The sequence below is a fragment of the Polistes dominula genome, unplaced genomic scaffold, assembly GCF_049000335.1.
Source record: "Polistes dominula isolate Pdom_NZ unplaced genomic scaffold, Pdom_raw_medaka contig_33, whole genome shotgun sequence".
Lineage (NCBI taxonomy): Eukaryota > Metazoa > Arthropoda > Insecta > Hymenoptera > Vespidae > Polistes > Polistes dominula.
The window spans coordinates 5,001-26,938 of NW_028300998.1; the positions used below are offsets into that span (position 1 = coordinate 5,001).

General features: G+C 33.3%; 1 protein-coding gene and 4 long non-coding RNA genes across 10 annotated transcripts in view; 3 read left to right on the top strand and 2 right to left on the bottom strand.

Moving 5' to 3' along the window:
• On the top strand, positions 1-862 carry LOC149032184 (uncharacterized). 2 transcript variants are annotated; one of them, XR_016176869.1, is made up of 3 exons: positions 1-140; positions 288-498; positions 577-862. It is a non-coding gene; the product is annotated as an uncharacterized LOC149032184 (long non-coding RNA). The 2 variants fall into 2 exon arrangements; XR_016176868.1 differs by having other exon boundaries at positions 288-862.
• LOC149032185 (uncharacterized) lies at positions 459-1,082 on the bottom strand. The gene is made up of 2 exons (XR_016176871.1): positions 879-1,082; positions 459-745 (listed from the first exon to the last, which is right to left on the bottom strand). It is a non-coding gene; the product is annotated as an uncharacterized LOC149032185 (long non-coding RNA).
• A 64-nt stretch (positions 1,083-1,146) lies between these two features.
• Positions 1,147-2,047, top strand: LOC149032186 (uncharacterized). The gene is made up of 2 exons (XR_016176870.1): positions 1,147-1,868; positions 1,947-2,047. It is a non-coding gene; the product is annotated as an uncharacterized LOC149032186 (long non-coding RNA).
• A 3,001-nt stretch (positions 2,048-5,048) lies between these two features.
• LOC149032187 (uncharacterized) lies at positions 5,049-21,858 on the top strand. The gene is made up of 2 exons (XR_016176873.1): positions 5,049-5,725; positions 21,210-21,858. It is a non-coding gene; the product is annotated as an uncharacterized LOC149032187 (long non-coding RNA).
• LOC107064497 (Myosin heavy chain-like) overlaps positions 6,671-21,938 on the bottom strand; it is a 34,098-nt gene continuing 18,830 nt past the window's right edge. For all 5 annotated transcript variants that reach the window (XM_015317217.2, XM_089173417.1, XM_089173416.1 and 2 more), the window contains 11 exons: positions 14,279-14,407; positions 13,945-14,088; positions 13,698-13,787; positions 10,920-11,279; positions 10,696-10,850; positions 9,957-10,080; positions 9,413-9,867; positions 8,981-9,293; positions 8,610-8,873; positions 8,183-8,520; positions 6,671-7,787 (listed from right to left, as the gene is read on the bottom strand). In XM_015317217.2, coding sequence (XP_015172703.2) covers positions 7,781-7,787; positions 8,183-8,520; positions 8,610-8,873; positions 8,981-9,293; positions 9,413-9,867; positions 9,957-10,080; positions 10,696-10,850; positions 10,920-11,279; positions 13,698-13,787; positions 13,945-14,088; positions 14,279-14,407 — 2,379 coding nt within the window. In that variant the 3' untranslated portion in view covers positions 6,671-7,780. The remainder of the gene's footprint in view (positions 7,788-8,182; positions 8,521-8,609; positions 8,874-8,980; positions 9,294-9,412; positions 9,868-9,956; positions 10,081-10,695; positions 10,851-10,919; positions 11,280-13,697; positions 13,788-13,944; positions 14,089-14,278; positions 14,408-21,938) is intronic.

Consider the following 21,938-nt stretch of genomic DNA (forward strand, 5'->3'; position numbering starts at 1 on the left):
ATAACCTCTCTCTCAAGTGCAATGGTTTTCTATTTAACTTTTTACATAACCTTTAGTGCAATGGTTATTAAATTAACACGTTCCGTTCATTATATGTACAACTCACGTGGTTATTACATAATTATTTAATATTCTAAAAGGTTTGTGTTTATAATAAATTCAATTCTCTATTAAAATGTTCATGCATTAAAAAAAAATTCCTTATACGACAAAAAACACATAAATTTGTTTCATAATTAAATTTTACAAATATTAATAATGACATATAATGGTTGATTTCATTAAAGGAAAATTTCAATGGCTTGGATGATAGGATAGGTGACAAAAAAGAAATAAAATTTGACACGAAACGTGGTAATCCAAAGTAACCTCAAGTGTGCAATGGTATACTTTGTAAGTCGACAAGTAACCTTCTTTAAAGTGCAATGGTATACTTTTCCTGTCGACCTGTCCACCTGTACAGTGCAATAATATTCTTTTTACATTTACATAATAATAGTAAGTACAATGATATTCTTCTTAAGTTAACATAATAATACTAATAATAATAGTAAGTACAATGGTTTTCTTTTGTAGATCACAAACACAAATCCAATGGTTTTCTTCTTAAGCAGATATCTAACATCAAGTTAAATGGATTTCTTATTAAGGAAATATCAAACGTCAAGTCCAATGGTTTTTTTTTCTTCACAAGATATCAAACATCAAGTCCAATGGGTTTCTTCTTAAGGTGATTTGGTGATCACTGCAAAAAAAGAGAAGAGAATAAGAAAAGAATTATTATAAATAAAAACAATATTATTCACTTAATTATGATTGCATCACTGTAAGAAATTTTGTTAATTAAATACTTTACACTTTACTACACAATACTTTACACAAAAGCACAATGTGACAGCAGGTAGCCATCTTGAATTTGTCCTAGAGATGTTTTCTTTCGTCGTCTAGATGGCGATACATATTCTCTCTACCAGTCGGTAACTAAAGTAAAAATTTATGTAAACTTATACAAAAATTAATTACATTATATAAATTCACGTTTTATATGACAAAAATAAATGTATATTAAACAATATTATAATACTTACTTCTTTAAACAACATCCTATTTCCATTATAAAATACATGATGGTATTTCTACAAAAAAAAACACAAATGAATTCATTCAAATATATACATTTTTATGCTCTTAGTCTATTCCTAATAAAATAAGTCTACATTAATAAATTTAGTACATATAGTAAGAACTGCAAACATTAGAATGTAATTAACCATTCCTTTTCTTAATTTGTGATAACTAGGAAACATTTTTTCTATCTAATATTCTTATCATAAAATATTACTACTCTATATATGGTTTGCTTCTAGTGCAAGTATAAACAGTGACATAACCACAACTGCAATGATTTTCTATTTCAGTTAACATAACTTCAAATTCAATGGTATTTTAAACTTTCTATTTCAAAAATATTTCTTTTATCTGCTAAAATGTATATATGTTAATAATGAATTCAATTGTCTAATAAAATATTTCTATTAAAATGTTCATGCATTATAAATAAAAAAAAAATACCTTATACGACCAAAAAAAAAATATAAGTTTCTTAACTTGTAACATTTACAATAATTAATACTTACATGTAATGGTTGATTTTATTAAAGGAAAATTAAATGGCTTGGATGATAGGATAGGTGATAAAAAAGAAATAAAATTTGACACAAAACGTGGTAATCCAAAGTAACCTAAAGTGTGCAATGGTATACTTTGTAAGTCGACAAGTAACCTTTAAAGTGCAATGGTATACTTTTCCTGTCGACCTGTCCACCTGTACAGTGCAATAATATTCTTTTTACATTTACATAATAATAGTAAGTACAATGATATTCTTCTTAAGTTAACATAATAATACTAATAATAATAGTAAGTACAGTGGTTTTCTTTTGTAGATCACAAACACAAATCCAATGGTTTTCTTCTTAAGCAGATATCTAACATCAAGTTAAATGGATTTCTTATTAAGGAAATATCAAACGTCAAGTCCAATGGTTTTTTTTTCTTCACAAGATATCACACATCAAGTCCAATGGTTTTTTCTTCTTCACAAGATATCACACATCAAGTCCAATGGTTTTCTTCTTAAGCTGAATTGCCGAGCACTAATCACTAAAAAAAAGAATAGTATATGAACACTGAATTATTATTGTAAATAAAAACAATATTATTCACTTAATTAAAGCATCACTATTGAATTTTTTGTAATTAAATACTTAACTTTATTGCACGTGGCAGTATACAATGGCAGGTGGCCATCTTGATTGTGTCCAAGCGCGATGTATTTTCTTTCGTCTAGATGAAGAAACATATTGTACTTGTCGGTAAGTGAATTAAATATTTCCATCATTTGATGATAACAGCATAATTTTACCAGTCGGTACAATGAAGTAATAGCTAGTACCGCTGCTAGATGGCGATACATATTCTCTTTACCAGTCGGTGATAAAATACTAATTTCCTAATAAACATTTTTATTAATTGATTAAAAAGTTAATAAAATCCTAATCATTTATACTATATGATAACAAAATAAATGTATTTGAATAGTATTATAATATTTACCTCTTTACATATTTTTGTCTAGATAAGTTTTTAATAATAGCATCTGCATATTCTTTTTCCATAATAATAGTAATGAAATGAAATACCTTGCAAAACAAGTTATTTTTTAACAAATACATCAATTTTTCTTATCAGCCAATGGAAAAAAAGTAATATCTTCTATTATCGTATGTACATAAAACTTGATAAAAAATTTTGACATGAATTGAATGTCGGAAATAAAATAATGTATTTGCCACGTGTGTTATCCATATATCTTGTGATGATAACTAAGATATACATTTCTTCTCGTATTCTTTTGATAAAATATTACACTATATACATATATTATTTTCTCGCAGTGCAAGTATGATAAGAACACAGAGTGCATTAAACTGGAATTGCGTGCAGAATTGAAGTGATGGTTAAAAAAATCCCTCATGACTGTATGGGATATTTGGTTATGGATGGAGTCATAGGATTGCGTGGAAAGTTGAAGTGATGGTTAAAGAAAAACCCTCATGATCGTGTGGATTCTCTCCTTTTGAATGGTGTCATTGGTGTGCGTGGAAAGTTGGTGTGATGGAATTGCATGTAAAGTTGTTTTGCTAAGAAAAGGGACAGAAATGTTTAGATAATGCATAAAGTTAAGAGACAAACTAATCCACACATATATTTTAATAATTAGTAAAATTTCGTATAACAAAATACATATAGATGTACCTTAGTAGTAACTAATATTTGTTAAAATAAATTGATATAATGAGAACATCCTGAATTCATCTATATATACTCGGATTTAATAAAGAAAATTATTTTCCTTTGGTTATGACGTAATACTATTGTACCACACACACCAATACATCCCATTTGTAACTATTTTCATCCAGAATTGGCAATCACTAATCACTAAAAAGAGAAGAGAATATGAAAAGAATTATTCTAAATACAAAATATTATTTTTTTGATTATGATTGCATCACTATTGCATTTCTTTAATTAAATATTTAATAGTGCACGTGGTAGTACACGACACGGCAGCCATCTTGATTTTTTCCTCAGCAATGTGTTGCCCGCGAAAATTCAAATAATAAGAAATGTTTTTTTATCATTAATCCGTAACCACAAAATTAATTATAATAATAATAATAATACTTTTATTATCTGAAACAATATTTATTTTGCAAGTGTGTTTATGTAATCTTTTAAAAATAATTCATAAATATGTCACTTTTTTTGTTGTCCAGTTAATAAAAGTCGACTACTGTAACATGAATTACTACTACTACATATAATTGTACATGCATCGAAATATTTTGTTATATAATAATTAATTTTCCATGAGATTATACTCTTATGGTTACGCAAGAGAATTGAAATATGTATGTGTATATATAGAGTATATATTAATGATGATGCTGCTGCTGATGATGATGATGATCTAACATAAAAGACACAGTCGAGGCAAATTCCTTCCTGATTTTACATTTTCTTTGTTCTAATTAATCACCCCGTTCATTTATATAAAATTATATGTTGATACAGTCGACGATGATAAGTCGCAGCACAACAGTTTATACAAGAAATCCTTTTTTGTGTATGTGCATGTGTATTATTGTGGGGTGCAAAATAGACATATAAGTGTTTAATATAATAATGTTAGTTGCAGTATTGTTGGATTCTTCTTATCAATCTTGATAATAATGAGTAGGCATTTCTAGTCAAATTATTTACCTATCCTGTTAAATGAATCAGTTTATCAATCAGTTTGATATAGGTTTGTTTTTTACAAATGCAAGATTGCAATGCTTACCTTTTGACAAATTCTTCTCTTGATTATTCTTTGTTAGTGCACCTACATTCTATTTACCATATATTATAGAATAAAACTCTTGTTCGGATGACATAATCAATACAAATCTTCTAATCGTTAGCCGTAAGAAAATGAAATATATATCCATTGATCCAATGGTGTAACGGACTCCTCTTCTTTTGGGTATAACGTTCTTGGATTGGAATTAAAAATATAGATCTGCATGCTGATCTAAAAATATTTAAAAAAGTAGTTTATATAAATACCAAAATAAGTTGGAAAAGGGAGAAAATGTTTAGATAATGCATAAAGTTACAAGACAAAATAATCCATATATTTTAATAATTAGAAGAATTTTGTATAAAAAAAATATATACTTTACTTACTAGTATTGGTTAAAATAATTTGATTAAGAGATCATCTTGAATTCATCTATATTCTCGGATTTAATAAAGAAAATTATTTTTCTTAGGTTATGACATAACACTGTCCCACAGCAATACATCCAATTTAACTATTATCATCCAGAATTGGCGATCACTAAAGAAAGAATTTGAAACGAATTATTATAAATAAAAAATATTCCTCGCTTGATTATTGCATCACTCTAAGGATTTTTTAAATTAAATACTTTACATTGCACATAGCCGGTATTTACGGTATTCAAAGTACATTGACAGGTAGCCATCTTGATTTTATCCTAGTGATGTTTTGTCTTTTGTCTAGATGGCGAAACATATTCTACTAGTCGGTAAGACATAGTAACATTTACTTCCGCTAGATGGCAGCATCATTTTACTAGTCAGTTCAATGAAATAATAACTTGTACCCCTAGATGGCGATACACATTTTACCAGTCGGTAATTAAATATAGATTACCCCACAATATGTTTTTATTAATTGATTAAAAAAGTAAATGCAACCTAAATCAATTTTTATATGGTAAATGTAAGTGTATTTTAATAGTATTATAATATTTACCTCTTCTTTTAAGAAATTTATTATATTTGCCTCTAAACAAATTATTGTCTAGATTATTTGTAGTCGGAGCAGCTGCATTCTATTCTCATAATAATTCACATGGAATTCTTTGCAAAGAAGATATTAATTTATATAAATACATAAATTTTTCTTGGCAGTCGATGAAAAATAATATTTTCCATTATCGTTTAGAAAACTTGGTAAAAAATTTTGTACAAGAACAGAGTTTCATAATATAATGTATCAGCCATTTGTTTTACTAATTTGTGATAACTAGGATGCATTCCTTCTGCTAATCTTCTGATAGAATATAACTGCATATGATTTCTTCCCAATGTAAGTATAATAAGAATAGTGCATTTAAAAATCTTTCATAGTTGCAGTGTTGTTGGATTCTTCTTATCAATCTTGATAGTAATAAGTAGACACTTTCAGTTTACCTAATCTGTTGTATGAAACAGATATCAACTTCTACCCTACGAACTTTTCAGAAATACCCTACCCTACGAGGGTATTGTATTATTTTGTATGTTCATAGTGACATCTATTAACAGTCAACGTCTATGTTCAGGAGATCTTGGTTTGTTTAATTCACCTTTCTTTAATGTAGCTTTCAAGTTAAATTCAGTAAATAACATATAATACTGTAAAATTACTTATATTTAGTATTTACTTGTGTAATTTTGCTTCATTTTAAACACACTATAACAATAGATTTTATGTAAAAATTTAGTAAGTATAACGGTTGATTATGAGAGACACTCACTGTATGTATATTTACAGGAAAAGTTAATTATTATATATTAATATTAGATCTTGTAAAAGAATGATTGCATCAGTGCTTTTTAATTGATTCTTGCGTCATTGTAACACCATCTTTATATGATTTCGGACTGCCATTAACACGTTATAGGAACGTTTCCGATTCGTGTAATTGAAGCGCCATTTTAAGGATTCATTGAAACATATTTCAATAATGAACCGTAAAAAACAATTTTCACTTTAAAAAGAAAAGTAATAAGAAAGAAAATAAAAAGTACGCAATACTTTAAATAGAGAAAAAATACATATATACTTACAATATAAATATCTATCTATCTATCTATGCAGAATATAAATAGAATATAAATATATTTTGCATATATAATAATCTTATATAATGTAAAAAAATATTGAAAATATTGGTAAGATATATTTTGAAGATTCATAAATATTTGTTCTTTTAGTAAAAAAATTTGGCAAACAGGTTAACAAATGAATGAAATGAATGATAGACATTGATATAATTAAATAAGAGATTTGCATTTTACAAAGCAATAAGTTACACGAGAGTTCTTACATGAAATCAAAGAACTGACTTGAGTCGTGGCTTTTTGTTCTTTTTGTCTTTCTATACAAACAAAAAACGGTAAAAATGTGATCGAGATTTGCAAACTTGCATTCATGCGAAAAGTATGTGATAAGAGTATATATAATGTGTGTGTCTCTGTGTCTGTTTGTATGTACGTACAATATACGTATGCATTTATTTTCTAATAGAAGTAAGGCTTTCTGACGTGTGAACATTATTCTCTAATTAAAAAGATGCCTTTTTTGATATATTCTTCAAAATTCCATGCATATCGCCATCTGACAATAGTATTGAAAATTTCAGAAATAAAAAGTTATTAAATTTCTCTTGGAAGACTGAAAGAACGATACCATTCGTTCATATAGAAGACTATAGTTGGGCAAAGTAGCACCAATTATGCGCGAACAAGAAGAAATAAGAAATAAAATTAGAAGATGAATTGAATGAAAATAAGAAAATAATACACATTTAACCACGACTTTGAAGCATTATAGGTATCATACACATTTTTAATAGTTTAGCACCTACTCGCTGCTATCGTTGTTGGATAAGCTGCGAGAGAAATAGTGAAAATTGTTGTATCTTGTTCGCTTAAAACTACTTTTTTGTCGCATCTCAAAATTGTTAACGATACATATTTTCTTTTCTCTCTTTGTATCTTAATTTTATATTATATAAAGCGATTCAGCATTTCTACGAGAGAATGCTTGGCTTCATTTTGATTCCCTTTCGATCATTTGTTATTACGACGAAAATAATACTTTAGATACTTTTCGATATTTTTCAATCGACTTCTTTTTAGTCACATATGTCAGCATAGTTTCCTTTCTTTGATATTTCATTTTTTTTTTTTATTTTTCCATCCACAACGCTGTACTTGAATTCATTTTATTCACAATTAATCTTCGTTCGTATATCTAAAAACTTGTGTTAGGACAATTTTCTTCGATCGCTGTCTCATTATTAGATGATGATGCTTCTTTTCTTTCGACGATTTCTACTTCATCTCTTTCGGACTCTAGGTCCGAGGTTGCTCTGGATCAATCGCTGGAAAAGAAATTGATATAAGAAAAAAAAATACAACGAACATCTACTACATTTATACAAGATGTATGGATTGTTATGTTTGAAAATTTGTTAACTCGTAAATGTAATTCGTAATTCGTAATTCGTAATTCGTAATTCGTAATTCGTAATTCGTAATTCGTAATGTGTGGTATTACAATCATGAAAAGAACGAAAGAAAATGTTTGTTGGTAATAGAAAATAATTGAAAGTAATTGAAAAGATAATTCAGTTTACGCGTATAATACGCACATAATATGAAACATTGGGAACATTTAAAAATCGCTCGTCCGAATAAAATATAGGTATATATATATATGTACGTAATGTATTAAAATGTAAAGACGGGCTTAGTATTTTTGTCGATTAAATCCAACCTGTCGCTGTTTTCACTGGTCGCTTCTTCACTACAATCTAAGTCGAGTTCACCCTGTATAGCACTCTGTAAATCGTCTATTCTTTGAAGTGCTAATCTCAGATCATCCCGAGCGAGTTTAGTTTCAGCTTCAGCAGCTTCTAGAGATTTTTCTAGCTCTCGTCTAGCACGCGTCGCTTCTTGCTCGCGAGCTAAAGCAGAGTTTGCTTCTTCACGAGCGTCTCGCAACGATCTTTGCAATCTTCTTGTTGTATCCTGTGCCGTTTGTTCTTTTGTTCTCAGCAAAGCCGTTTCTGTTTGAAGCTTTTCAACGCTCTCCTTGAGTCGTGCTATTTGAGTCTACGAAAAAATAATTGAAAATAAATACAAAAAATTTAATTTAGAATTCAATTTATCAATCAATTATTTAGATGATTCAAAATAATAACCTCTAAACGAGCTCTCGTTGTTTGTTCAAGCTCTAATTTACTTTCCAGTTCTTTAGTGCGAAACTCTAATCGTCTCGTAGCAAGACTATTTGCAGTTGGATCACCTAGTTGTTCTACGGATTCCAATCGTTGACTCAATTCTGATAGCTGATCTTTCAACGATGACTTTTCTGCTTCTAGAGCTGCTATCTGTACTTGAGCTTCTTGCAATTGTGCCTGCTCCATGGAAACTTGTTGAACAGCAGCTCGATACTTTTTTAATACCTTGAAAAAAGAAAAGAAAAGAAATATATAAATAAATAAATATAATCACATATGAATGAATATTTAAATAATTTTCTATTAATTTTAATTTTTAATCTTCAGAATACTTCAGCGAGTTCTTCCTCATTTTCTTCGAGTTGAGAGAGAAGCTCCGATCGTTCGCGATTAGCAGCATTAGCACGATCCTCGGCTTCGGAACGCTGTCTAGTAGCTTCCTCCAAAGTAGCTTGCGTTTCGTTCAACTCCTGTTCTAAGGCTTGTTTAGCTTTGGCAGCCGCTGCTCTGGCACATTCAGCATCTTCCAATTGGTTCTTTAATTGTCTTAAAGCTGCTTTACCAGTCGAATCCCCTTTCGATCTTTCCAGCATTGTTTGGGCATCTCTAAGTAATGCTCTTGTTCTCTTTAAGTCTCTTTTTAATCTTTACAAATAAGAAAGAACGAATGTAATTGCGTATTTTATTGAAATTTATTGAAATATATTGAAATATATTGTATATAGTAATAATTAATACAATAATATAAAATAATGAATAATAACCTTTGTGTCGTTTCGGCGTCCGCAGCACGATCGGCCCTATCCTGTTCTTCTATGGCTACCAATCGTCGTTCCAATTCGTGTTTCTCGCGAAGAAGTATCGTTCGCTCCTCATGCTCGTTCTCCAACTGAGATTCCAAAGCCTTTACCTTTTTAAGCGCGTTCCCACGTACATCTTCCAATTCTTCGTCACGTTGTTGCATTTCTTTCCGCATCTCTTTACGTTGTTGTTCTATACTCATTTCAAGTCTCAATTTTGCCTGTTCAAGCAGTTGTACTTGTCCAGCCAAATCATCTAATTCTTCCTCTTGATCCTTTGACCGTTTTTCTAACTCGTGCTTCGCTTTCTTTAATTGAGCAACCTCTTCTTCTGTTTTACCACCAAACGTTAATTCTTCCAATTCTTGACTTAAGGTACGAAGTCGTTCTTCTTTCAATTCGATTTCTAATTTTGCGTCCTTCAAAAATAATGAAAATCGAATAAATTTATTTATACATTTTTATTTTATACATCAGTACGTACTTAGACAGTTGACACAATACTCACACTCAAGTTTTGCTCTATCGTAAATTTCTCAGCAATTGCGATTTCTTTTTCTCTCGCCAATCTCTCTCGTTGAGCTTTTTCTTGTCTAAGATCGTTCATCAAATTTTGCGTTTCCGAATCAAATCTAAAAGATAAGAACAGAATTTCTTGAAATTCTGCATGTTAAAGACAAAGAGAATATTTTCGTTTGTAGAATAAGTTTGTAGAATGTAGGGTAATCAATGTATATCTGACTATTTTGATGATAAACCCATTGCGATTTATAGCTACACGTATAGCCATACGATGTAAAAGTTTGGCAAGGATATCTGGTGGTCTGGCGTTAAGCCAGAAACACTTGTTGCTACGGAAGAAATGAGAATAGAGTGAGCCACCTCCCAATAGTAGTCGCGCCAGACAGAGAACGAAGAAGCGCATCCAGCGAGAAAAACCCAGATAAGCAAGTTCTCGTTTCTCACTTTTCTCACTTTTTCTCAGCTTTTCGAGTTCGAGAAAATTCTACTACTAAGTAGATTCGGGACAATTTACAAGCTCTTCAAGAATTCCGGTCTTGTAACTGGGATCAAATTGCTGTTACTAATTATAATCGTCACGATATGCGACCCATATTCATTGCTATTGCCAAACTATTAGAATAATTATTTATGAAAAGTGGAACATTAATAATTCAGTAGTGGGATCGCGCGTTTTCATATTGATCAGAATACTTGGTTAAAATATAAAACAAGCTAGAACTTACTTGCGTTGTTTCTTCTCCAAAAGGTTGTTTCTAGCTGTTTGCTCTTCCAAGAGCAATCTTAGATCATGCATTTCGCCGTTTAACTTTTGAACTCGACGTTTCCATTGACCTACAACCTGACGTTGTTCTTCAACTTCTTCATAGGCATCGGCCAGCTGAAAGTACAAGTTAAAAAGGATCGTAGGATAAGATAGGTACAAATTGTGAAAGATGCGAAAACGTACCTTTTTCTCCAATTGCTTCTTCAAACCAACCAATTGTTCTAGATCGTCCTCGTGCTGTTGAGCCATTTTTCTTTTAGTAAATTCGAGTTCACGGACAGCATGTTCGTAGCGTTGTCTATAGACACCACCATCTTCGACATCTTCCCCATCCGAAGCAACACCGTTTAAATCAGCTGCTCTTGCATACAATAATTCCATTTCAAGTCTTTCGGTAGTCTGCTGAAGATTCTTATTAGCTTCGGTAACATCCTGAAGTTCTCGTTCCAATCTCAAACGTTCCGATGTTTCGGCGTCGATTCTTTCGGCTGCTAACGTGGATGTCGAATGTTCTTCCGCAAAATCAGCCGTCATTTCACTAAGCTGCAAATCAAAAGAAATAATGGTAATATACAAAAATGCATTCGTTCAAAATAAATCAACAGATAGATCTGATAATTGAACAGATAAATAATTGATATAATCGCAAAGAATGATGACTTATAAATGATTGCAATTCCTAATTATAAATGAAATTCAAGAGGCTTTTGTTTGTAACAATGAAATTGGACTATTCCAAAATACCTCATTCCCAGGACCATCTGATAGTGTTCTATCTTCCGAAGCCCTAGAAAGACTTTGTCTGGAAGAAAGATTTTTAGTCCTGCTAGTGGATCTACTAAAGTATTGATAACCTTTGATCATAATATTAGTAGCGCTCTGACTTCTTCCCATGAACGATCTCGAAGTGTCTCGTAGATTATTAGAGACAGATGCACAATTTTCATCCAAGTCCTCTTTATGACCAAGACTTCGCCATTCGTCCATAATATGATCAGTTCTTTTAAGAAATTGCGATATTCTGTTAGAAAGATAGGAAGAAGCTGTAGCAGGTTCAAGGTGAGAAGCCATAGGTCTAAATGATTGTCTGACTCGTTGCTTATCACAACTCAGAACAAAATTAAGACTAGCATCAAAGACGACAGGTGCTTGCTCTTTCAAGGCAACATCCTCGCTGACCAAACAAACCGCACTACTTTCACGTGGAAACGTTCGACGGGGTGCTAGAGAAAGTGACTTTGATGAGTCTAAACGTGAGGAGTAAGCTCTGGAAGAAGCTAACGATGGCGATCTTGTGGCCGATCTGGTGGCCGATCTGGTGGCCGATCTAGCGTGATATGATAGACTAGATGAAAGGCTACTATTAGAGGGTGATGGACTTCTCGTAGTTGAGTTTAAACTACTACTACCTTGTTGTAATCTACTATTTGGTCTTTTCGTGTAATTAACGATTGATGGTAATGGAGGCCTTCTTGTTAAATTTCCAAGACTCTTACTGGAACTCGAATAATTTATCATATGTCTTGACTCTATCGAGTCATCTTTCTTGTCTTCCAATAATCCATCATTATTAGATTCGAGTAAATTGTTATTTTTTGGTGTTATGCTCTCTGAAAATGTTGACGATGGTACCGACAGCATGACGATGATATTCTGACAAGCTCTTCTTTTTCCAAATTAGTTGACCGTTGTAAAGGGATTAGAATAAAGCTTGTCGTTTCCGTTTTTGCATATTGTTTTAGCTAAAAAAAAATGTTGCTCGTTCGTTCGATGATTACGTGTCGTAGAGTCGCATCTCGTTCAGCGAATTGCGTAACGTCCAACGATACTACAACGCCCGTATCGAGATAGCGTCACGGTGCGACTGGCCTCTTCCTGGGTCAGTCGACGTACGCGACGTCCGGGGAGGCGGTGGTCACCTCTGAGTTATTCTAAGTGAAAGAGCAAACTAACGAGCAAGAAAGAAGAAGAAGAAGAAGAAGAAGAAGACGAAGAAGAAGACGAAGAAGAAGACGAAGAAGAAGAAGATGATGATGAAAACGTGAGCGAACCGAATTTCTGGCTATTCGCCAACTTCTCTTCGGGGATTCGTGAGAAAAGAATCTGAACGTCGATAGTGTTCGAGGCGATTCGCGTTTAACGTTAACAATAAGTCTTACAACTGCTAAACATACTCTTCACTCCCTATTATATAAAGGTTTACTTGAAACAAAAAAAAGAAACTTATGAAATTCATTTATTCAAATTCATTGATCAAATAATAATCACATTACCAGCAATCTTAGGAGGTTGCTTGTATTATATATTAATAGGCCTGACAATACGATTTTGTACGGATCGTTTCGTCTTCTCTTAGATATCTCTAAGAAATCTCTATCTCTATTTTCTGGCAACATTATAGAAATTTGGTAACTTCGAGTGTAGGCGTTTAATACAATGCGTACATGAAACACACGTACCAAACCTTTCTAATTTGTATTTAAACAAAGTATCCTGTGTTCAAATTTTCTGCGTTTTTTGTAATCAAAGAACTTACATATACTTATAATATTTTATAAGGTTTAAATAAAGATTAATATAAAATTCAGTTTCCGACATTTAGATTTATGTGGGTCATAACCGATCCGTTCATTGGTGAACCTCGTTATATATATATATATATATATATATATATATATATATATATATTATAGTAGCACGCATCGCGGAGCGTACAATTAACCTAATTATACGATACGCAGCCAGTTTTCACTAACTAAGCTAAACCTGCAGTATGAAAGAAAGGTTATTACTTCGAAACCGCTAACATCTTCATTAACAAACGCTTGAGATTAGTCAAGGAGTGGTGAAAGTGAAAATATGAAGTAAACCTATAATAACAATCATGGAATTTTCGAATATACTTCTGACAATAGTACGATGAATAATTTATCTAGGTAAAACTTGAGAAATCTTACTCACCTTTGCCTCGAGTTTATCGTTATCGTGTTTTAAATGATTCCGTTCCTGTTCCAGTCTTTCGACTTTCGCCCGAAGAACCTCCAATTCTTCCTATTGATGATATAAAAACAAAACATATACTAAATTAATTAGATTAATATTTATATAATTACATATTGGTTTAAGACTTTATTATTACTATTACTTAAGGCAGATGTTTGAAAGAATAAGCTTACTCACATACAATATGATTAGAATTTTTTCTTACCGTTCTCGCCTTTAGTTGGTCCTCGGTCCGATGAACATTTAAGAGAGGTGCGACTTTCACGTATAATCTCCACCATGGCCATTCTCTCACAGACATCAGCTTCCTTACATTCCTTTGAATACATCTCACCGCGAGGTCTTGCAGCTGTAGAAAAATAGTAACATTTGATTATTTTATCTTATTATGTAAATGACAAATCACTGAACATTAAATACGTATATATAATATTTTGTTGAAGTATTATCATCTAAAGAGTATTTACTAACATCATACCAGGGAAGGTTACCACCAGGTTAGATTACTAATAAGAAGAAGATTAGGAATCGCTCATTACCTTCAATGTGTTAAGTTTTCTACGAGCAAGGTATCCTCTGCATCGAGCTTGAAGGAGAATTATATGTCCCGTGAGCTTATCGTCTCTCTGAGCTTCTAATCTTTCTAAAGTCCCAGATCTGAAGAATATCTGTAATAAATAAAAAAAATAAAACAAGAGTGAGACTTGCTTTGACGATAATTTAATAAATATTAACACATTCAATTATAATCATCTCGTTGTCAGGGTTTCTAAATAATTTATACATACGTAGGGAATTTGCCAAGAAAAGAATTTTTCCAAGTGACTCGTAAAAGTAAAAGATAAATAAAATAAGAAAGATAAAAATATACTTAGACTCGCGCTGCTGCAACGCGATCATCATAGGCGATCACATCGAGTTTATACGTTTTAAATTGATCTAATTTGAATTGTTCGAGGTTATTAGCGAGCGTTACCGAGTACACAATGATAATAACCTGACGACAGACCTGTTGTCTCGAAACGATGGACTCAGTCGAATATGTAGATCTGGGAGTTTTCCAAGAATCTCTGGACATTTCGTATCCACTAATGGCTTCAGGCATATGTTCTCTGCAACTATCAATGCTACTACTAGCTTTGATGCTGGACGCCAAAGGACTACTATTTCTGCTAACCATAACTACTTCCTTGTTTTCCGAAAGAACGAATCTACGTACAGTATCTGCAGAAGAATCAAATACTTGTATTGTGCGATTTGCTTCGTTAGGAGTGATCTCCAAGCTATTCCGAATTTGTTCACTCTGACCACCATCTTTCCACTCAACGTCATTCTCGTTGCTTATATGTCCACTGTCTTCTGAACAATTACCATCGGAGACGTAACCGTTGTATTCGCTAACAGCACTCTTTGATTCTTTCGTTTTTTTTTTCAGGCTCGATTCTATCGAGGAATAACCCGGCGGTACAAAGTTGTTTTTCGATTTGATCCATGAATCTCGCAAGTTTTCGCTTCTTGATGTAGATTCAGCGTTTTTACAGTTAAAAAAATTAACCAATTGCTCAATCTCTTTCGTTCTCTTGCCAAGAAGCTTTCTTTTACTATCCGGAGAATCACTCGAAATTTCGATCTTTTTCGTTTCTTCTTTTTTTATTTGAATTTCTTCTCTTGCCTGTCGTTCCCAATTACATCTGAGTTCTTTTATATTTCCCGAGTTTTCTTTATCGATCCTTGTTTCTTCCATTTTCTTTTCATTATTCTCGGATAACTTCATCATATCGTTATTTCTTAAATGGGACTTTTCGTTGTTTTTCACGATATCATTGACAGAATCGACAGAACCGACAAAATCGACAAAATCGACAAAATCGACAGAATCGACAGAATCGACAGAATCAATTGTTTCTTTGATTTGTTCTTTTCTGGTCGTTGGTTTATCGACAATTTGGTTGGCATTTTGGTTGGCATTTTGGTCGGCATTTTGGTCGGCATTTTGGTCGGCATTTTGGTCGGCATTTTGGTCGGCATTTTCGTCATCGTCCAGTTGAGCCATCAAACGAGCCGCTCGCTCTTCCAAATTACTGCCGATGATGGAATGAAAAGAAGATTGTTCGTTGGGTAAAATTTTGTCACCAATCGCCTCGCGACAATTCTCGTAAATACGTTCGTCGATGGAACGATCGAGATCATGCTCGACGTCGACAACGTTCCTTTTCGTAATTTGAAAAAGCGTCGACTCTCCGCTACGATCCACCTGCGATAGATCGGCGAGAGATCGACCTAAGCTGGATGATATTCTAGCAGTTAATAATGGTATTTTGCTTGGTTTTAAGCACAACGTTGTACTCGATGGCATACTCTTCCTGGACTGATTATTGCTACCACAAGCCTCCATCTTCGAGCTCGACCGGACGTTCCACATGCTAATTGATCTATTCATACTTTGTCTCTTTTTTGTTCCTTCATCTTTCTTATTCTTCTCGATGGGCTCTCGAACAACCAAAGAACAACTGATCTCCTTTGGGACGTTGAACAAACTGATCGAACGATCTAGATTCTTCCTCAAAAGTTCCGGTTTTTTCGGTAATTTAGCAGGTGCATAAGTGAGTCCCTTTTTCAGAAGACTTCTGTCTTCCAATATGGTACAGGAAGAGAATGACGATAAATTTGTTTTCACTAATATCTTTTTTTTATCATTTTTTTGACTCTCCGAAATCCCTCGACGATTCTTATTAAAGATCGATTCTCTAGTTTTCAATGAATCACAATTCGTTGATGAAACAACCCGGTGTGATGTTATCTGCTCACCTTTACCAGGTGTCCTCGAAATTGAACGATTAATTCGAGACGTTATCTTATAATTATTATTTATCGAAGTCGATTCGTTCGACCGAGATAGATTTTTCGATCGTAAATTTGCTTCTCTGTTGTTACTCGGTGACATCTTTTGATTAGAAATATTTGGAGTACTCTTGGCCTTGAGCAATCCTGAGCTCCCACTACTTATCCACTTTGCAGCGTTGTCTAACATTTTCAACACACAATGCCAAATAGATGTCCAAAATCTACAAAAACTTGTCAGAATTCACTTTTATTTCGAATGTTTTTTCCTTATCATTAATAAACCGGTCTTATTCTTAGTCCGTCGAATTCCATTGCTTACTTTATTCCTTTGAATAAATCCTTGGTTATCCAATGGTTATCATATCGGGTTATCATATCCTTATCTCTTTTCTTTTATTTATAATACTATGTGAATTTCTTAAACGTTCATATATTTTGGCGAAATTGATCGAGCGAAGGAAAGATTCTTCCACGAACAAGCCGAGACTAACTTAAGTGCCATAAAAGCTGCATAAAGGTGAGCTCGATGAGAAACGGAGACGTAACGGAAGGAGATACGTGATATAGAGAGAAAGGGAAATAAGAGGGGAGTGAGAGCGAGCGATTATCTTCAAGCCGGTTGCAAGGATCTTTGCGCTCGGCAAGATGCAGCCAGACATCGTTTCAATATTCGCTTATCATTTTCAATCAAACAACAGTTTGTATTTCTTTGCATGTAAATAAAACAGTTATTTCTTTACAATGAATTTATATATTTCTATATTATTCAACAACAACAACAATATTCATTTAGACGTATCTAAAATTGAGCGCGTTCGATTATGATTATTACGTAAATGTGTTGTCGAATAAACAACTAACATTTGAAAAGACATTAATAATCTCTTACAATTAGTCTAAGGAGAAGCTAAGCTATCGTCGAGGTATTTAAAAGGACCATCGTTATTCTTCGAGCTGCATTCAGCAGAGCTACGCGTGTCGCCGGTTCACTGTAATCTTCATTAACGAGCCTTTTAGCGAAAACAACGCCCCTCACCTATTTTCTAATCTAATTAATTACATTCAGCAATTGTTTTTTGTTTTCAAGTTTTTCATCGAGTTTGTCAAACAAAATTTCTTTCATATATAAATATATATGAATATGAATATTTAATTTCGTTGTATTTGCACTTACAAATACTACTACAGAGACGTTACTAGTGGTCCGGCAGGTACTTTACCCAGAGCTCGATGATGTTTACCGTTATCGAAGAAAACAGGTACCGGTGGTCACAGACTTTCTTTCTCTCTCTCTCTCTCTCTCTCTCTCTCTCTTCCCTTTCTCTTGTAGGTTAATTAAGAAATCGACGATTTTCCATCTCCATCTTTTTTTCTCCCCCTCTTTCCTCGATTCTTATTCAAATAGCACGTTCACGTAGGACACACGACACATAATTAATGATTTGTCCCTTGGAACTTTACCTTCGGGGTATCGAACGAGTTAGAATTACAGTTTATTCATACAGTAAATTAGTCGAAAGTACCGGTTGGTGTTTAAGCGCATACCAATTCACACTAACGTGTCAAGATTTAAATTCGAAATTATAATATTCGGTGTTCTATAGAGTTGGTTCAATTTGAATATATTAAGAAATATATTGAAATGATAGATAGGTCGATGAAATGGAAATTCACAAGTCACAAATAACACGAGTAAAAAAAATAATGAAACAATAAAATAGGATGGAACACTCGTAGTAGTTCTAGAAATACTTGCTTCAAATCGAGAGCAAAAGGATCGCAAGCAATACGATCGCAAGCAAAACGGTCGCGAGCATGACCAGCGGAGGACTGACTGACTCGAATAGTGGGGCCTCATCTTCTCTTTCTCCTCCTATTCCTACTCTGTACCTCCTCTCTGTCCTCCTCCCTGTCCTCCTCTTCTTCTTCATTATTGTCACTCTTCTTGTAGGAAGTATAAGTGTACATTGAGAGGAGAGTCACTGGTCTTTTTTCTTTATTTTTAACATATTGCATATCAGTGTCAAACAGAATTAATAAATAAAAATAAAATAAAAAAACTCTCTCTTGAATTGGTCAAATTTCAAGAAGAAGAAAGTAGGAAGTCGCTACTTTGCTAGCCGGTTACGAGGAGGATATAATAGAGAGAAAAAAAATCATGATATACATTGGCTCCACTTCTGGCCTGCTCATTTTTCTTGTCTTCTTCTTGTCCTTTTCGAAAGCAACCACCCGTCAACGTCGTCAAATATGCGTCGTCGTCGGCTGGCCTACTCCGACGGAACGGAGAAAGGAGATGAAGAGGAACGAGGCTTCCTTACCTTACTATAAATACGATATATCTTATTGAATCATGAATTTTATTCTCTCAAGAACTTTCGATTTTCCACTAGATAACATTCAAATGATTCAATTCATTTCTATTAAGCGCGCGCGTTACTTTTTTCATAAATAACATATAATTTCATTATACCAAGAACGCGCGTCGAGGTTGAAGTTTTTCGAAATTGAAAAGAGGGGAAATCTAAAAAACGTCTCAAGATGTAACAATGTCTAGCTTACGCGGCAATGAACCAACCAGGGGCAGGCTGGAAAGAAGGAATCCAAGCTCTAAGCCGATTACTCGGTAAGGTAACAACAACCAGCTCGAAAGTCGACACTTGCTAGCTGGTTTGCTCAGAGACGTTTCCGCTTCCCCTCTTTTTCAAAGTGGCAAAGAAAAACAGTACGTGTGAGAAACTCGTCTCTCTCGGCCATCATAGGTGCCCTTCTCATTACTGTACGTATCTCTCTTTTTCTCTTTCTCTCTTTCTCTCTCTCTCTCTCTCTCCAAGTGCCAAGTAATAATTAGATTACGCCAAAATTTCTATTTGTTTTATTTGTATTGTATTGTACCGAGATGAGTATAAAAGAAAAAATAATAGGAGAATCATGTCACTAGACGCTTCAAGATCTCAATCTTATACGTTCATCGTGTGAACCTGACCTACCACGTCGTTTGTTAGGATACACACGAACGATGTGACTAGTCACTAGTTACCGTTTTCCCAAGTAAACGTCATTACGGAAATTACTTGGTCCTTTAATTCATTAACTATCATTAATCGATTATTTAATTAGCTTCAAAGGATCTCTAATTCTTCAGATACCAAGTATATTGTATTATATAATATAATATTTCTATTCCTAAATGAGACTTTTAATTACTTTCTTTTTTTACATAGGCTCATGGTTTGTTAATCATGACAAGTCTGGTGACTGCTTTATCTTATTCCAAGTTGTCAATTGTATCCCTAAAAAGAGATGTATTTATGTGTTTATATTTTCAATAAATCTTATGTTAGGAGGAGTCGTTTCTCTCTGGCGCCATAATACATACATGTGTGTATTTGCTTCGGCGTATCGTATAATCTTCTTCATTTATATTTCCACGCACATACGATGATACTATATACGATGATACGATAGCACGTCTGATGTGGCATGAGCGAGTACGACCAGCGGTCTCACTTCCGTTGCGGAAAGGTTACCCCGGATACCTCAAATCGAATCAAATCGAATCAAATCGAATCAAATCGAATTCTTTCAAATACGCAGACTCTATTGGATATTTTGATACTATTGAAATGTTAATCACAGTAGAATCTTCATTATAACTCGTTACTAACTAAACACTCATCGTTTTTGTTTTAACAAATAAAAGTGCACTTTTTCGTGTATCATAGGGCCAAGTATAGAAGATTACTTACTAAATTATCTGTTTTGCCGAACAGAAAGTCAAGTCAAGTCAAGTCCAAACTACGAATGTGGGCCATGAGAAAGTCTAACGCACACGTCTTTTTTTCTTCTTTCGAATTATTCGTATCTACTTTTGTGTGCAGTTTGATAACCAAAAAATCGCGATTGCTGACGGCCTCATGAGATGGAAACTTTTAAAGCGAGTCATGGTATACTACAATATCTATTAACCTTTCTATCAATACTACGTATCATTTTAATATCTGTTGTATCAAGTTTGTCGATTTCGATGTTTCACTCCCACTTACTCGATAACGGAATCATTATCGAATTGATGCAAAGAGAAAGTTGGCCTTTTTCGTGCTCTTAAACAGAAGTCAAGTTCTTTGCCAACGTAAATTGCACGCGTAACACTAATCAACACTATATACTAACTATTATCTAATTGTAAGTTATACAATTAGATAATATTCATTCGTTTTTTTCGTTTTTTTCGTTTTTTTCGTTTTTTCCGTTCTATATTGTTATACGTATATGCTTCCTCTTCGAGGACAATAGAGAATAATGGAAAGAGAGCGAACGTCTCTTGAAAACTTTCCCTATTGCATTTCAGACGACTGTCGAACTGATCGAAATTTGTAACACTTTCGAAATTCGTTACACTTTACTTTCGAAATAACTACATTGTTGAAATAATTGAGTCAAGTTGTTAAAATAATGAAAAATCCAAAAAGAGGAATTCTTTTTCTGCAACCTGATATTAATGTAATATATCTTTATTTTTAGCTAATTTGATTTGATATGATTCTTTTTATTATGTCGACAAAGTTAAAAGAAAAAAAGTAATAGATAATAGTTATACTGTCATTAAAATCGTATTTTTGACAGTAAATTTAGCAACGATGAAATTTTACAAACAAGACGAGGTAAAATAAAAGAGGAAGAAGTTTGCATGAAAGTCGTCCCAGTTTAGAACTCGAAAGTCCGTAGTAGCCATGGCCACCTGTAGAATCAAACGAAGAGAAGGAGGATCGAAGATCAATCTCGCGTGCATGCATTCGAGTAAGTAACCCAAGCTGCATTTTGGTTTACATATCGATAGATACGACAAAAATAGAAATAAATTAAATAAATAAATACGATTATGGCTATCAGTAATTATAAAATGATGATTATTTAGATAATATTGGACTGTTAGTTAAAGACTGTGATCTAGGTTGGAGGAGTCTCTTGTCCAGCGAATGGAAAAGAAATCTCGGCCAGTGACGGTGCTTGCTCTCGTTAAATAGCCAGCGTGGGTCACGCACGGCACGGCACGGCATGGCACGGCACGGTGGCAGTTAGTTTATCGACTTCTCCTCCATCAAACTGGATTTACATAGAAACCTTTTCCGAAAAAAAAAAAAAAAACTCGGATTCGCTTAAACTGCCAAATGTACGCTTTAAGGCGGACTACTTTCGATTACTGCTCAATACAATATACTTTCCCAAAAATACCTTACTTACGCTAATACATAAGTATGGTATACAAAAGAAAGACTAGCGTGGCACCTGTGAATACGATCCCAACCTTTTCGAAAGCGACTCGATGCCAATATTTCCGTAGGCGAAACTCTG